General features: G+C 36.6%; 1 protein-coding gene across 11 annotated transcripts in view; it reads right to left on the bottom strand.

Moving 5' to 3' along the window:
• The window catches only part of CCDC91 (coiled-coil domain containing 91), a 341,267-nt gene that overhangs the window by 31,583 nt on the left and 295,607 nt on the right, over positions 1 to 14,077 (bottom strand). For 4 of the 11 annotated variants that reach the window (XM_065570750.1, XM_042844477.2, XM_065570704.1 and 1 more), the window contains one exon: positions 5,918 to 5,988. The exons of the other annotated variants lie outside the window; for them this stretch is intronic. In XM_065570750.1, the coding sequence (XP_065426822.1) occupies positions 5,918 to 5,988 (71 nt within the window). The remainder of the gene's footprint in view (positions 1 to 5,917; positions 5,989 to 14,077) is intronic. 11 annotated transcript variants of the gene reach the window in all.

The following is a 14,077-nucleotide window of genomic DNA, read 5'->3' as shown; positions in this document are numbered from 1 at the left end:
GTGCAGGGATGGACTCTTCAACACCGCTGAAGAAAAATCTCCAGAAGCATGAAGGAGCACGGGTGGGTGCACACAATAATGTGGAGCACTCATAGGGCCAAAAACTAGAATAATAATAAAAACAAATAAAATACTTCTATAAAGAAAATAAGAAAATTTAGAACACTAATCCCACCACCTAAGAAATCTATCTAAAGCACTGAGTCTTCAAAGAGGTTAGTTTGTCTGCTGCCACAGTTGTGAGGAACTGAGGCAGCTGACTCACCACACCCACTTTTACAGTCTCGCCCTCAGAATGTCCAATAACGGTGAGGGAAGAGACAAGGGAGGGTGAGAGAGCACTCCAACAGGCACTGCTTTGAAACATTCCACCATCAGGGCTATACACCTATGGTGCAAAGACCACTCAAAGAACAGGATAATATAACAAACTCTATACTGCTTATTCCTACATACTTCATGTGACTGACCATTTCTCTTGATCATTAGTTTTCTACTTCCAGGAGTAGACCTTAAAAGCATATGTAAGTTTAAGTGCTGTCAAATAACTAAAGGCCAGGTTGTGTCCGAGCCTACATGGCCATGGAGTGGCCCTCCACTCCGATTTGCTGACTCCCCAGAACTTTGGCTTGGGCCTATGGGATAAATAGATGCGACATGCCTGCTACTCCCTCCCTCCAGCAAGCAGATGAGCAGAGGGCATAGGATCCAGAGCACTGCCCAACACTGCACTGGTCAGCAAAGTTGATCAGGACTCAGAGAAAATTTTTACCCACCCTGGGGCAAAGAAGTTGTAGGAAAGGAATCATGTCTGCACTTCTCTCAGGGCAGTGTAGTTACAGGTCTTACACAGGACAGACTGCACAAGCAGTATAGCCCTTAAAAAGTTATTTTACTAATTTTTAGTAGCCCTCTGCTAACAGAAATTTACTATTCATACTAATACATTAGTAACTATTTATCAGGCTTGCAAAATTCTAGTTCCTTATTATCCAGAGTAATTTTTGAAAGATCAGCAAAATATCTTTAGCTTTTTTCATTATCAATAATCTGATCAGCATCATGCTAATGAGCAGGCAAGAAGGTTTTGTGCTTAGGCTGGTAATTTTTTATAATAATTTTGCAAGGTTTAACTAAGTAGTAATAAAGACAGATTAAGCAGATCAAGAAGTCTATCAAGAAGTCAAAATTAAACAACAAAATGTACAACCTAAATTTAAGCACGCCCACACCACAGTCGGAGCCCTGCATACTTTAAATCCATGAATATTAAACACACAGCAGCATTAGAACTCAAGAAATAGATTTTACTTGATGCTTTTCACCACATTTGTACACAAACAGATTTATCTCAAAAGATGATCTGTAATGGCCAGGAACATAGAAAGTGAAGTATAAAGAAAAGTAAAGGTACAGTTGATAATCGGTTAAGAAATGCTATCAGGATAAAAACAAAAAATTTCAAGTAGAGTAAGTTATCTAGTGGGCAGCCAATTTCATGATTTCAGAACAGATGAAATGTAGATAATTTCCATGCAAGTCAGGTTTGCAACACCTGAACTTTATGTCAAACCTTATTTAGTTAGAAAGCCAGTAGTGATTTAAAATCACCTAATCACAATGTGCCAAAACTATGGATAACAAATTTGAAGGCTTAAGTATGAGTGTGATTAATATGGTTCCAACCTAGTAACTTTCCCTATGTACGAGATTCACCAAGCATGAAATTTAGAGGGTTTTTTGGGAAGATAAAAGGGATTATAAAATAACTTCTGAAATAAAGAATCTGAGTGCTACTAAAAGGAACAGTGAGAACAAAATATAAATGATATTTAGGGCCAACAAGCAACTTTCAACTCCTATTAAGGTGATGTTTGAATAGGTTTTTTGATCATTATCTTGTTTTACAAGTACATTATATAGCTATAGCCAGTCTTAGCTGGCAGACAGACATCTTTTGTTTTCCTTTTCCTGAGCCATTTTTTCTCCATAAATTTGATACAAGTCTAAACATAAAAGGGTTTTCAAACTAGAATGCGCTTATGCAGATGATGATCTATTGTACATTAAGGAACTTCCCAATACTCCTGCCAATATCAGAAATGAAAGAACTGAAAAAATATGCCTAATATAATAATAAAAATGAGAGAACTTGTCATCAGATTTGTTTAAGAGACTTTATTGACCTCCTTTTCTAATGATTTAGATGGAAGAATAGCAATGCAGCTATGTAAGGGTACGGATATCTTCTAATTTGGCCGACCTTTATGAGTGAATTATATTTGGTTCCTCAGACAATTTCAGCAACCAGATGGAATTTGCTGCCTCTCCTCAAGAGGGAGGATAAATGGAATAAAAAAAAGACTTTCTCTGAGTTCTGTTTCTCTTTCAAGCAGTCTCCCAATCTTCATCCTTAGTGATTCAAAATCAAAGACACTATACTCCATTTAAAAATCTCTCAAAATATTAAAGAATGATATAACCTGTAGATAAGTGTGGCAACAGTCTCTCTCCCCTGTCTAGCAAAATTATCTCTTTAAGGAAAGGTTTTGGATATCATACCAGAAAACTTTGGCATTTTCATTAACTGTGATGTGGCACTTTCACTGATGAGCATCATTCCAGAAGACTTACAATTCACAGCGCATAAAAATACTTCCTAACCAATCTTGTTCTATGCTAATATTAGCATTACGTGCAGATAGGAAGACCTACTCCTCCCCAGGGAACATGGACTGAGATACAATGTAACCAAAACTATAAATCTAATTTATGAATGAAGAATGAATAAACATTTATATATACCTCCCTTGGGGCTTCCTTTAGGAATTATTTATATAGAAGTTATCTTTTGGTTAACATTAGAGGAAATGAATGCTTTTCTTTATTTCAAAAATTTGTTTTCAGCCCTGCAATAATTTACTCCTCCTTTTCTCTCTCATATATTATTTCACTTCATTCTGAGGAAAAAATAACTAATTCATGATAGTTGATTCCCGGTATTTCTATTATGCATAATTCATGTTTGCCTGTTTATTATATTAAGTATGCAGTATATAAAAATGTAGAACAATCCATATATATATGATCCCTCCAAAAGGAAAAGATTGAGAAATAAAGTGAGAAACTGACTTGACAAAAATCAATAGGTTGAATATGTAGCTTTTAAAGAACAGGTCTATTCACATCTGAATTATGTGAAAATAATCCTCTAAATGCCATAAATTTGCAAGTATTGTATATCAATTAAAACCAACAGTCTGCCACAATACTTTAGCCTGTGTGATAACCGTGCTTTACAACAAGATCTTCACTGTAAATATGAATAGATCTTTCTGAAATTCCACACACCCACTTTAAAATGAGACCTGAATCCTGCAACCCCTCACCTATGCAGAACTCCTTGCAGAATTGGGGCCTTGAACAATACTCCAAGGCTTCTGTCAAGTGCTAAAGCCTCCTGTATTCTCCATGAAGCTGTAAGGCTTTGCAAATCAGAATAAGTAGAAAAAGTTGAATTTTTCTAGAACACTCTAATACTAGTACTCCAAGTAAAGTACAGAACAAGGGTACAACCTCACATCCCTAAAGAGGATCAACATCCAGAGTGACATCTATCCTGGCTTTGCACAATCTCCAATGCTATTCTCACACTGGCTTCAACAGAACTACTGGACAAGACAACAGCAAACAGAGTCAACAGGAAGATATGGATAGAGCACAACATTCACTATCACCCAGCTTTGTCCATAAAGACAGAAAATGAGGGGGAGGGAATGGGCCTAAGAAGTAAAAGAAAGTGATAGGCATGGAGAGGGTATTCTGAAGAGGTCGAGAGAGATAGAGAGAGAGAGAGAGAGAGAGAGAGAAACCAGATCTAAACAACAAGGTGGAAGATCCTAAACCTGGATATACCCTGGTGAGGAGGCTGTGAAACAACATTCTTAAAAATGCTTAATGCACAATCTGTTCAATAATTCATTTAGGGACACTTAAAAGACAGCAGTGAAAAACTTGGTGGCTTCAGGTTGCATACTTCTGGCAATCCAATTCTTTTTTTTACCCTCTTTGAGTTTATGTGAGTTTAGAACCCCTGGACTGATTCTGCAACTGAATCTTTATTATGCAAACAGACCTATTGCAGAACAGATTGTAGGGTTGAGACTCCTCAGTTTTAGATTCAAATGAAGGCCAAAATGCAAAGGTAAACACATTTGGAAACACCTAGTTAAATCTTATTTCATATTAAAATATTCAATCCACAAGTTTTACATAGTTTTAATACACAAATACAAATTGGTCCAGGTTTGTTTGAAAGCTTCATGAAACTTATTAAGGACTGTGTTCCGATGTCCTTGCTCACACCAAATACTAAATTACTTTAAGTACTCCCATTGAAGTCAATGGACAAGTGTGGAGTCAGGTGATGTTCAGTGTAAAGATATCAGAATCTGTCTCTGAACATTTTTATCTTTATTTCTAGGTAATTTTTGAGAATCCCTCAAACTTTTCAGGATAATCGGCATATCATAGGGTTGGATTTTGAAAGAGTTACAATAGATAAAGAGATTCTTTACTGAATACTGTATTAAAAAAAAAAAAAACCCAACCCTGTTCCCAAAGGAAGGAAAAGGTCTAGATAGGGTAAAAAAAAAAAAAGATATGACAAGATATAATATGGGCCTCAAGAGAAATTTATTGGCAAGCAGAATCTCAAAGACAGGTTATATTTTATATGGACTGGAGTTGATCTAGAATAACAAAGGCACAAAGAAAATGATAAATACTAGAACTGTGGTAATGGTAGTCAAATCTAAGATTGCAAGGTTCAATTGTGTACATATAGTTGGAAGAGCTTTCAAGCAAATTGGAATGTAAGATGACATCAGATCCAAAAACAAGAACAACAAGCACTTTCTGTAATGGATAAAGGGCCTTAACTCCCCGCAACCCCACAGGAAAAAAACACCTGGTAAAAGTTAAGTCATGAAAAAGTTACACTAATATGAGAGAGGGGTCACAGAACTGGGAGCCATGACATCCTGAGTTCTAAACCTGCATCTGGCAGATACTCTCTGTGGCTTGAGCAAATCACAATCTTTGTGTTCTCATGAATTAATTTATAATCACAACACTATGGAAGATATGTTTGTAAAGAACTAAAGGTGTGATTCTGCCGCCCATGTCCATGTTAATCAGTACCTTACTTCCTCTTCAAGTAATTCCATTGAAATCAGAAATGGGACTGTTTGTACACTAAGTTACTACTCCATATGAGTAAAGATGGAAGAATGTGTCCTATAGAGATGCTTGTTAGGATGGCAAATTGTGAATTTTTCCAAATGTGCTCATTTAAAATATAAGGGGACATAATCACAATTCTTAGATTTACATAATATAAAATTAATCTTATTGTCGTAGCATATACCAGACATCAATATGTATTCCTACACATCCCTCTCTAGATAAATAGCACCGTGCATAAAGCCATTCATTTATTGAAATGATGGTGGAATGAGACCTTCTAATTTCCCAGAAAAAAGCACCTTGTCACAGAACTGAAGAAGTCATTCCTCTACTTATGACTGGAAGAAACTCTTATCTTGAGTCAAAGTTCTTCAGTTTACAACATGAAAGACATGGTTAATGCCAGATTAGACACTCTTAAAAATAAATAAATAATTTTTTTGAAAAATGTGTCCTTCACTTGCTATAATACTGGAAAAAATTATCTATTAAATACCAAAATCAAAAAAATAAGTTCTCTGGACATTCATACTTTTGAAGTGCGCATTTTTATTTTGGCAAATATTAGTCAGATAGAGACAATGTTTGGTTATGTTCTCCAGGAAAGGTTATGAGGCACAGCTGCACAAATCATATGGGAGCACAAATTAGTACAGTGAATTCTGCTTACAATGGACACGTCCTTGTTCCCAGCTTTTCTCGTTTAAATCTAGATGGTGTGGATGTATGACGAGGGTGTGTCTGTCAGAGAAATGGGGACAGAATAAGTAAGAGACTTTTATGCAATTTAATGATTACTCAGTCTTGACTAGGCATTTTGTTTCTCACTTTGTAGGTCAAATTATGCCCTCTGAAGTCAATGGGAGTTGCACATGCATATCAGGAGAGAATTTGACTCTGTTTATTGAAATTCATTTTGTTGTCAGGAAACAGGCAGTAAATTTTTTTAAAGGAAGCCAAATGTCAAAGTCAACAGGGAAAACTTAAGTTTGTTGGCTGTATGTTGTGGGTCCTGAAATATGAGACCATAAGAAATGGTTACTGTGGAGCATTTCCCTTACAGAGTAAATTATTTGTCATTCAGAAGATTTGTTTAAATAGCCTACTCAGCATGAGAAGATTTATTTGGTAGAAAATTGAATCTTTGGTAGCTCCATTTTATTTCTGCATGTGCCAGCTCTCCCCACTAGTAATCCCCTTTTCTATGTACTTCTAATGCCCACAGAAGTTCAAAAAGTGTGTAACATGTACTATGTGATACATTGCTAGAAAAATATATGCTATGTAAGATTTAGCACTGGATTCTTTGTTTGCTATAAAACCTGCTTCTATGTAGAATATATATTTGATGATGCTTTCGTAACAATAAGCAGTTAGACTGGTTCTCAGACAATTAGCTCTATTGATGACACAGTGATTGGAACTTGATAGGACAATAATTTACATATCTTCATTTCCTGAAGCTTTCCCACTCTTTGTTCTCTTAGAAGTTCAAAACGTCTAATTTTTAAGAGAAGGCAAAACTTATTTTAATCAACAAAAATGCACAGCTTGTGTAGTAGAGGCTTGAACATAGTGGATTTCAAGCTTTAAAAATATGAACTAGAAAACAGAATTGCACTGACCTTGATTAATGACAAAAAACTGGAAGCAGTTCTTAGTTTCAAGTGCTTTAGTGACCAATTAATTGCTTTGGTGATTAGGGTTTTTATAAGACATTTGGAAACATTTTGTTTTTGTTTTGATTGAGTTTAGCCTGAGTCAGTTTCTGGACAATTTACAAGGACACCATCAACATGAAAAATCATATTTCATATACCTACTTTAGTTACAAGAAACCCCTAATGTTATTAAAATTTAAGGTTGCTAGCAAAAACACATTTTGCCCCCAGTTTGTTTACTTTGTGCATATGGACAGCACTTTACATAAAATTCACTGTTTTGTTGGTCACTTGCACTTGTCTCTTCATGAAGTAGCATGTTTATATTACTTGGTCTGTGGCAAGCAGATGAGCACCCTGTTCCCCAAAGCATTTATTATTAATAAAAGCAGCAGCACAATTTATGTTTCCGAGTTTGGGGACCGCTGCACAGAGCTGAGAGCAGGAGGCACCCAGGAAGGCTTTCCCTTCTTCATTCTCTATAACCCTACATGAGGATGGGAACAATAGGCGCCTGGAAAGTGGGTACTTTCTTTCTTTTCCTGGATCCACCATGGGACCAGGGAGTGACAGAAAGCTGCAGGACCCTGGTATCTGCTTTGCCTTCCTCAGCCCCATACATGTAGCTCAGGGCAATGAGAGTATAGAAGTTGGGAGACCTTATCCTGAATGCTGCTGATTCTGTCACAGCAAGTGGAAGACAGATAGACATGGACACAGAGGTAGGAGGCATGGTGTCACCCTTGGACCTAACCACTTTTAATCGTTGCAAAAGACACTTATAAACATCAGCAGATAAGCAATATATATTAAATTCCACATACTATTTATACTTGATTTTTTTAAACTAATCAATTCAAAATATTCAAGTTGACAATGTCCCTTTAAGGCTTTACTGAGAGCAAAACACCCTGCATTGGTGATACTGTCCTGAATGGGTGTCACCCGTTGACAAGTGGACACAAATGCCAAAGTCAACATTACACATTAATACCAAATTGCCATCTTTCCAAGGGTCACAAACTCCAACAAGCTTAATAGCTATATACGGCATCTGAGTAAGAGTGAATACTTAGTATTGTAGCCAATGAGGTTAATCCGAGGCGCGATTATTGCTAGGTGAAAATCTCTTCTGATGTTAAGGCATGAAACTGGAGGAACAGGTTCTTTTAAACAATGTCACTTAGCTAGAGAAGAAATTCAGAGGGCAGTCTAGCCTGAAGCAATTCTCTTTCAAAAGAAGAGTCATGGAAACCAGAAGATTCTTCACTAAAACTCCACAATGAATTTTGATGGTGGTTGGGTGGAAGAGAGTGCTCCCCAGTTAGAATATATTCGGAGCATACGACTTTGTACAGGGAGACAGTCTTCTCTCCACTGTGGTCTTTATAGAAGAGTTGTCAAATGATTTTCTGTCCCCAGAAGGGTCTATGCAGCATCTTGCCCTTTTCAGTGGATAGGCTGGCCTTTGTGCATCCCAGAAAACTGTAGACATTTTCCTGAATAGACCCCTAAGAGTTTATTTTCTGAAATGGTTGTTTATGGATTAAAAATTATTCACCTCAGTATTTTCCAATGAAAGTGAAGAAAGTGTGGTATAATATGTCGGACAGCTACTTGTACTGTAAAAATATAGATGGTAGACTAACATTTCAACTTATAATAAAGATGTATGGGCAATGGCACTGAATACAGATTCAGAATGATGTTCAGAAGTCGGTGTGCTGTGTGCAAAGCTCATTAATAATGGATTGCATGACCAGATATACTCTACTTCATGATAAATTCAGGAAAAACATAATTTAAAAAGCAGGCTGTCAACATGTTAAAAACTTATTAAGTTGTTTGTTTTAATCCAAAAACATTTATAGAAATGCTTAAAAATAACATTCTATTTTGGCAGATGTGTGACATGTAGAAATAATACGCTTTTAAAATGGCTTTTTACTTTTAAGTATCAGGTTGTAATTTCATAAACTATAATTAAAATGCATCCATTATTAATGGACTAAAGGAATGAAGTTCATCTGCTTGTTACTTTGTGATCTAATTACAATGCATTTATTAAGAGCCTGATTGTCCAAGTGTACCAAAGCCAACGAGAGCTGAATCTTTTAGAATTAGACCACAGATTATTAATGTTTAATTTATATCATCCTACTACTTTCTCCAAATCCCTTATTAAGCCTGTTAGTGTAAAAGGATTGGATATGCCCACAAGAAACAATTACAGTTCAAGTTACTTAGCCGGTCAACAGCTAATGTTGTCATGACCAGGTCTGGATGTAAAACAGTGCAGTATGGATTGACCAGGTATGCGGACCTTTGGTACTAACTGGTAGTTTTCTTTGGACATTATGTCTGAACTTTGTTATTTGCCACTGATGCAAACCAGTCAAACTAAGGTTATCCTAACTGGGAAGTTAACAGTGTGAACATCACTGGGTTCAATCGACCATTTCCCAGACTGAATGATCGTTTATGTGAATGATCTAGAGTAACAACAGGTGTGCTTCCTCTCAAACAGAAATATATTCTTATTTTTTTTTTTTTTTTGGTGAGTGGTTGCTCTGTGTCTTGCTGCTTATGTAATTGTAAGAGAATGTGATGATTCTCCAGGGAGGGATGATAAAAATATTTTATAATATGTAGGTAAAGTTCCAGTTTCATTGCCTGAAGCTCCAGGAGAGGCTGGTATTGCTGTCATTTTCATTTTTCTGGTTTCCAGAATATGTTCCATTGTGAGAATTGCCTTGTGTGATATTTGGAGCAGCACCTCATAGTAAAACCTCTCTTCCAACATTCATGACTGGAGGGAGTCTAGGATTGTATCCATATGGTATCTCCATAGGATATTGAATCCTTTGCAACTCAGTGAAGTTGAAACATTGAATTTCCTGCACTTGCCACTTGGATCAACAATGGATCTATATTGCTCAACATCTCTGCCAAAAAAACGTAGTAAGTCCCTGATTTTGGCTGGTCCCTTTCAAAATACCTTGCTGATGGCTGCCTGAAGCTTGTACCCTTGGTCTTATTCCTTTCTTGTGAGGCTGCCAGTTTGCTCTTTTGAGAGTTGATGATAAAACCAAGTTTCTGGGAGTTTTACTGTTATCTCCATGGAGAGTTTGATTGGAATTTCTGGCAATTGATGTTCCAAACCAGAATATTATCAAAAATAATTATAACTCAACTCCTTTGTTGTAGATTATCTTTATCAAGGTGATAGGAACATTTATTAATATCCATGGCACTGCTGACAGCCTAACAGGAGAACCTAATATCTGTACCAAGAGGTCCAAAACTAATCTGAAAAATTTCCATTCACTTTGCACGACAGGAACGTGAGATACAATTCTTTAAGAGCTACATCCCCTTGGTGTATGCTGGATAGGGAGGATTCATCCTGAACTTTCAAAATCTTATAAATTTGTTGGGGGGCTTATTGTATAAGACCACTCTGATTACTCCAGCTTCTTCAGGACCACAAAATACTACCTTTTGCCAATCCTGCTTCCATCAACCAATGAGAAGGGGCATCCCAGAGATTGGGATCACCAGGCACGCAGTCAAAGGAGAATTACATTTTTTGTATAATCTCAGTTTTATTCATTCTTGTTGCAGAGCCTGTAACCAAACTGCACACAAATCTGTGTCTGGCCTAATACAAGATCAGCATTGAAAGCATTTGCCCATAAAGCTCAGCATACATTTTCTTTAGTTAGTTGCTACTTTTGATATTCAACTAAATAGTCACCTCTGATTCTCAAGTTGTCCCCTGAACACTAATCCCTTCTCCCTCCAACAGCAGCAGCATGCAACATATATCAATTACGTGTAAAAACGTGCATAATTTATGTAACTGAATGTTTTTTCTGCTCAACCAAAATTACGTTTTACAAAAATTCCATATGCATATCTTTATTTTTGGTTTAAAATATTATACACACATAATTAATGCCAAGCAAAAGTATGTATTGTTCCATATACAACACTTGGACACAGTATAACTGCCTATTTTAATGGATCTTAACTAAACCTGATCATCTGGACAATTCCTCATCCAAATACACATTCTTTTGTTGTGGTAAACTCAGTGGAGAGAGACACAAGCTTATCAAAAGTGACTTTCCTTTGAAGAGAGTTAGAAAGTTTTAAACTATCATTGGAAAGTTAGAGGCAATTTGTAAGTCCTGTAGCTACTTTATTGCTCAGATGTTCCTAAAGAAAATCTGTCTCCAGAGATCTCTGAATATAATTAAGAGAAAAAAGGATCAGAAAACCATACCATACTATATTATAGTGACAATATGGGATTTAAAAATAAATAAATAAAAGTGAATCCTGATCTGATGAAAAGTATCAAAGTGCCAGCCGTGGAAACTGAAGCCTTCTATTAATCCAGCAACAAGTACAGCATTGGCAGCATCGATGTGAGATAACTCTACACCACCCAATCATTGTGTCTCAGCTCTGAACTGTGAAGATCATCTTAAAGGGAAAGAGGATAGTTTAGTCTCCAGGACTCATTCCATGCATGGCCCCTCTTACTGAGGTTTTCAATCAGCATATCCATTTATAGTAGTAGGCACACATTGACGTTTCACCACTGCTACTGTAGGTTTATTGGAGGACCTTAGTGAGTCAATCAGCTTTGAGCAAATGTAAATCTGTCTAGGAGATTGGAGTCCTAGAACAGGGAGATACCAACTTGAGGCTCATTCAGTTCATAATAGTCTCTCTTTAGAAGGCTAAATACAATTCACAATTAATTAAAAATAGCTTAAGTCTTTCTTTTACGATTAAATATTCTATTTGCAGCTCCTCCTGAGGAGACACTTATTCTTCCTTCTGGGTGAAGTCCTCTCACATACACAATGCCCAACTGATCAGAGATTGTCTGAGATAATAAGTGGAAGTAAAAGTTCATATCCCCAAACTATAGACAGATTAAGTAACAATCACGCTTCTGAGTGGCATCCCACATGTTCCGTACCCTTTTACGGACCACTGGACTCGCGTAATAGTGCATCCTATGTACTCTCCCTGCCTCAAACCTCTGTAAGTGCCAATTTGTTAGACGGAGAGCCCCCTTCCACAATGGACAGTCACCCCGACACACAGGTTTGCCCCACTCACCTGTTCAGTTAAAAATAATTTAATAAAAACATTTGGACTTTGTAACAAACATCAGCTTAGATTTTTTTTAAAAGTCTGAAGACATTATTTTTCACTACTTATGTATTTTGCCCAATATTTAAAAAACCCTTTACACTTTTCACTTTGCAAAAAAGGAGCAAACTCTAGTTTGTGTGGTTCCCCTCCAAGCCCATCTTGTTTCCTTTGCTGTTGGCCGTATTAACTCAAATGATACCCCAGGCATCCAAAAGAAAGCAAATTGAGGCTGAATATGTAAGATAGCTTCTGCAGCTGAATCAAGACATTCCTGTACCAGTAGTGGTAAGATACATACAAACAGCATACAAAGAAACAAACAAACCTACCTTTTCAAGAGTGCTAATTTAGGTGTATCGGTACAACCTTGATGTGGGGGTGAGGAGAATAGGTGGTCAGAATCTGAGTCCTGCACTTAATCGATTATCTTTATTAACATTATTGCCAAAACATAGTTTAAATAATTTTCTATTCAGGTAAATTCTCTGAAAAGCAGCGTTGTCCATTTAATTGGACTCTAAGATTGGTAGGGATATATGAGTTTAGTGAATAGGGTCTGTTGATATTTTTAAGCTTTGTTTTGACTATACTGAATATTTTTCATTGTTATGTTAGCACATAGTAACTTTCTTGTTTTACAGGACTTGAAATAACAGTTCTTGGTTAAAAGATGTGGATTATATACATACTTGCATTTTAAGCCTCAGGTAAGAGATTCAGAAACTGGCTAGCAAGCAGAAAGAATTTAGAACTCTCAGCATTTAACAGATCATGTGACCCAAAACAGTCTGTAGAATGGTATAATCCCCAGTTGTCTCTTTCTGTTCAAATGAAAACTGGAAATATGACAAAATACCTTTCTATACAAAAGTACTCAAAATGGAAGAATATTTCATAAAATACAAGAGGATGAATATAATTCTCTGAATTACCCTTAGCAGAAGACATGACAGTGTCAGACATGTCCTCTCTGCTAACATACGTATCTATTTGTCATAAACCTGGAGAAAAATAATCAATATTTCTCAATTCTAAGAAGAAATAAAAATTATTGGCTTGATTCTCAACTACACATAAACAGAGCTCAAATGCAGTTCAGCGTGGTCGATGACAGGGACACAATCATGACTCCCTGCCAGTAGAGAAGTGAGCATAGTGGAGCCTCACTCTGCCATGGCCCACCTCCTTGCTCCAATTTATCCTTATGCCAGTTGCAGGGTGGTGTCCAGTGCAGGAGGCTCTGGATCCAGCAGAACTTTACACTTGTAGAGATTCCCTCTACGCATTTGGAATTATCCAAAGCAAATCCGTGGCAGCTTTAGTTTCACTTTATGCCTTCATAAGTCGTGCAAGGTAAACTTGGGGGACCAGAGAATCCAACCCTACAGAGTCTTAATTTAGACACTGATTTTTTTTTTCCACTGAGTTTTTCACTGCTTTGGCTATATGTAAAACACATATAAGTAAGCTCTATTGCTCTGACAGAAGATAAAGAGAAGTCATAATATATATTGTATAAGCAGATAAGATACGATGGGAAAGACCCCTTGGTAAAGAAGACAAAGTTTTTGCACTAAGAAATTATTTCAGCAAGTGGAAATACTGTTCTGTGCTAAATATTGCGAAGTCAAACTCTCAAAACCCACTTCAATTATTTACTCCACAGTACTGGAAAGAATGGTTTTAAAACACATGATGGGCCGCATGTAAAAGTAAAAACAGAACCACAGGAATGGAGTATAAATTAAGCACAAAAGGAAAGCACTTAGTGTATAAGCATCTTACACAGAATCACGTGTGAACAAGTATCCATAAATATAAAAGCAAAGAAAACAAGTAATTACATTATTTAAAATGTCAATGTCCCCACATTCAAAGACCCCAGATGAATATAATTAAAGATTTTAATAACTCCTGTAAAATAACAAGGAAAATTTAATTAAAGTTCTCTGTTCCAGGATAACAACATTATGGGGCCAATCTTATTCTCACTG

The sequence above is a fragment of the Chrysemys picta genome, chromosome 1 (assembly GCF_011386835.1).
Source record: "Chrysemys picta bellii isolate R12L10 chromosome 1, ASM1138683v2, whole genome shotgun sequence".
NCBI classification, from domain to species: Eukaryota; Metazoa; Chordata; order Testudines; family Emydidae; genus Chrysemys; species Chrysemys picta.
Note: the sequence above shows the minus strand (reverse complement) of the source record. Positions and strands in the feature narration are given on the sequence as shown.